This window comes from Adiantum capillus-veneris, chromosome 12 (genome assembly GCF_014529385.1).
Source record: "Adiantum capillus-veneris isolate H3 chromosome 12, ASM1452938v2, whole genome shotgun sequence".
In the NCBI taxonomy this organism is placed as follows: domain Eukaryota; kingdom Viridiplantae; phylum Streptophyta; class Polypodiopsida; order Polypodiales; family Pteridaceae; genus Adiantum; species Adiantum capillus-veneris.
The window spans coordinates 17,816,855-17,820,317 of record NC_140942.1 but is presented as its reverse complement, the minus strand read 5'-3'; the positions used below and the strand labels follow the sequence as shown (position 1 = coordinate 17,820,317).

General features: G+C 42.5%; 1 protein-coding gene across 1 annotated transcript; it reads left to right on the top strand.

Annotated features, from left to right (window-relative positions):
- The first annotated feature begins 234 nt into the window (after positions 1-234).
- LOC147445378 (uncharacterized) lies at positions 235-1,858 on the top strand. The gene is made up of 2 exons (XM_086526017.1): positions 235-1,034; positions 1,265-1,858. The coding sequence occupies exons 1-2, from the start codon at positions 281-283 to the stop codon at positions 1,510-1,512; spliced, it is 1,002 nt and encodes a 333-aa protein (XP_086382143.1). The 5' UTR covers positions 235-280; the 3' UTR covers positions 1,513-1,858.
- The last annotated feature ends 1,605 nt before the right edge of the window (positions 1,859-3,463 follow it).

Here is a 3,463-nt window from a genome sequence, read left to right as displayed (position 1 = left end):
ATTATGTTAGTTTAGATTGAAATTTTGCTAAGTTAGAGAGAGAATAGACATCCACGTGTATGAGGTCTAGCTTAGGTGATACGCAGTCCGACTAAAAAGTAATAACTAGAGCAGGAAAAGCATACCACGAAAATGGTGAGCTACGATTGGATGTTGGTTCGCAAGATCGGATGTCCTTGACGAACTTTTAGGAGCGTGCTATATTTAGCCCTTATAAGCTGTAGCTTTGCTCCCTCTCGTCGTCCTCCTCTGCGCCATCATCGTCGCAGCAGTAATAGGCATGGGACGTCGAAAGTTATGCCCAGAGACCTTACGTGAGTCCGGGACTCGACGTAAGGAGACCTTCACCAAGAGAACGCGTGGTCTCTTCAAGAAGGCGCACGAGCTTGCAGCGATGTGCGGCTGCGCTGTCTACGTAGCAGTGGGGGGGGAGGATGGCCGTCTCTTCCATCTGCATCGCTTGCGAAACCCTCATCTTGACCAGCTTGCGATCGGCTCATCGGGCAGGGCACTCCTTGATTTGCAGCCATCGCCGATGCAGGCGAACCGTCAGGTCTCTGCAGTCACGGCTATGCAGGCCGGGCGCTGGGGGTGTGACGACGATATCGACGCAGGCGTCGACGTCTCGATGGAAATTGCATCAGAGAAGGGCGGTCATGGTGTGCAAGTAGTCTCCCCTCTCCGCATGGCGCTCTCTGCTTCCCCATCCCCCTGTGTTAATAATTCCACATCACCTACCCCATGTATAAATACAAAGCTCTGGTTCTACAACCACACCACAGAGAAGATGGAGTACTCTGGCATCGACTCTGCCCTCCCTATCGATCCTTCCTCCGCATGCTTTCCTGGCTCACCTTGTGTCGACTGCCTGACTGGCCGAAGCCAGTTTGTGGGACGTATCGACAGCACTCCCTCTACTGAAAATATCGCAGTTGCTACCCCTACGTACGATATCGACTACACTGTTTACGATGTTGCTGCTAATCATGCCATTAAACCTTCACCAGAATTTGCTTGTTATGCTCCATATGAAGGTATTTTACACTGCCATGACCTTTCGTTAATCAGAGAGAGAGAGAGAGAGAGAGTTTCTCATGTGCACCCACACAAACTCACACTCCCACTCATAAACACATAGTACATGCTATCCCATACCACTACACACAATTCAATAGCACACCTATCACTTGATTCAATTCCACTCTATCACACACACACATTTTGATGCTCACATGATGATGACTCATGCCATGGTGGATTGCAGAGAGATTGAACTCAATGAGTGGGCCGATAAGTAGTGCCGAAAGTAGTCCAGGCATCGGAAACTTAGATACTATGCCTATTGGAAATGGTGGAGATGATGTTCAAAGTGGCTATGTGGTTGAGTCCAAGACGTTGCCAAAAGTGGAGCCGCTTGACGAGCTAGATTTCCTCTTCCCATCGATTGATAGCAACCCTCTTGTCGGTTTTGACCCGATCAATTGGTTCGATCATCCAGACTTCAAAGTATGAATACATCCTTGAGGCCCTCATGCATACAGCTAAAATATTGGGGCTCAACTTTGGATTTGAATGATGATCCCCCCCCAGCCCCCCACCCCCAAAGACAAATTTCCTTTCCCATCTAAAGTCGATCTTATGGAGATAGCTTTTGCACCAAATTTTGTAAACCCCCCCCCCCCCCCCCCCCAGCATTATCTCCCAAACCCCAAGATCATGTCATTAGTTATATGCTCTCTTGCCAACATTGGCAACCCATTTTTTTTATAACATTGAATGGGGACATAAGACCTTGTATATCAATGTTTTAGTACTCTAAATTTGTAAAAAATGCAAGTTCGGTTCTAGTTTTAGTGTGGAATGTTTTGGTTGACCATGTAAGTGTTCATTGTTGATTTAATCTCAATCAACTCATCTATCATAGTCGCTTGAGTATTTAGTATTTTTGGTGTCGTTGTCTTCTCTCATTCTGGGTTTCTCTATGGTGATGAGTGTCTACTATGTCTTTTTGAATGTGAAGCAACATCGATATGTTCGTTTTGAGACGCACATATGTAGCCACTCTCCTTGTACGATGTAGATTTGAAGCTTAATCTACCAACAATAAGGGGGAAGAAGAGATGATCACGATGTGCATGTATGAGAAATGGGAATCAAATTTTCATACACTAAAGATAACAAGGATAACCGAGGGTTTCCACACACCAAAAGACAAAGCAGGAAGTGATATATTTACAGGGTATGCCTATTCCATATTGAGAAAATAATTCCTACAACAATTCATTAAAATCAAATTGATGAGAAAATCCTTTGTGATTAGGGAAAGCCAATCAAAGTACTTAGTCATTGGCTTAGCCAGACAATTAGAATTTCTAGCTTCATACAAAAATCGTAGAGCCTTATTCTTTAATGGTTCATCAATAAGAAATTGAAGGAGTCCCAAATCATTATTCCAACTAGACACTTTAATAACTTGGTAGCCAAAGCTCTAAAGCTTGAAAAGAACAAGGAAGCTAAAGAAACGGTATTACGGAGTGGACCATTAGTTTCATCAAGATTTAGATTCCAATGAATGAGAAACTTGGACAAAGCGTTTGAACTCACAAAGTAGATGCAAGAGCCAACAAAGACAAAACCGGGTCCAACAAAGGCATTGCCAAGAGTTTAGTGTACACATCACAACACAATGCACATATTATGCGGTGTTTAGTCATGCTTGGACCAATTGCAAGATAAGATTTTAGCATATGAGATTGAATGCTGATGTATCAATGATGGGAGCTTGCATGAATGTGTCTAAGATAGCACGATCACACGATGCATAGTTATCAGTTACTTTCTGAAGTAGCTATGCCTCATGCATGGTCACATGTGCAACAAATATTTGTTTTATAATCAACTATGCAAGGCTTTTTTTAACTATGCAATTCTGACATAGTTGCATTCAGTAACTTTTATTTATAAATGATGCACTCATGACCACATCCTAAGAAGGACAGAGGAGTACTTGCTTCATCAACAAACACTAACGAGGAGATTAGTATTATGTTGGTGGTAGAGACAGTAGAAGAATATATAGAGTTTAGTTTTTATAATCATGGAAAGTATGGTCACTTTGCAGTTCCATGTCTAGAGGAGAAGACGACAAGGCTGAATCAGCTGAAGTGAAGATGGTTCTGATGGAACCATTACTAGGCATACCTATTATTTACCAGAAGCAAAGGGGTATTATCGAGGAAATAATTGACAAAACCAAGAAGAATAAGAAGCTTGAGTAGAGTAAAGAAAGTATTGCAAGGAGGAACGAGAGGGATGTCTAGAAATCCAAGGGTGAAGAGAAGGTGATAGACTAACAAGTGGATAAAAGATTGAAAGAGTTAAAATACCAAGAAAGCATATTGCTCAACATCACCAAATTGAAGCAAGCATCTTTCAAGATTCAAATGGCTTACCAAAGAATTGT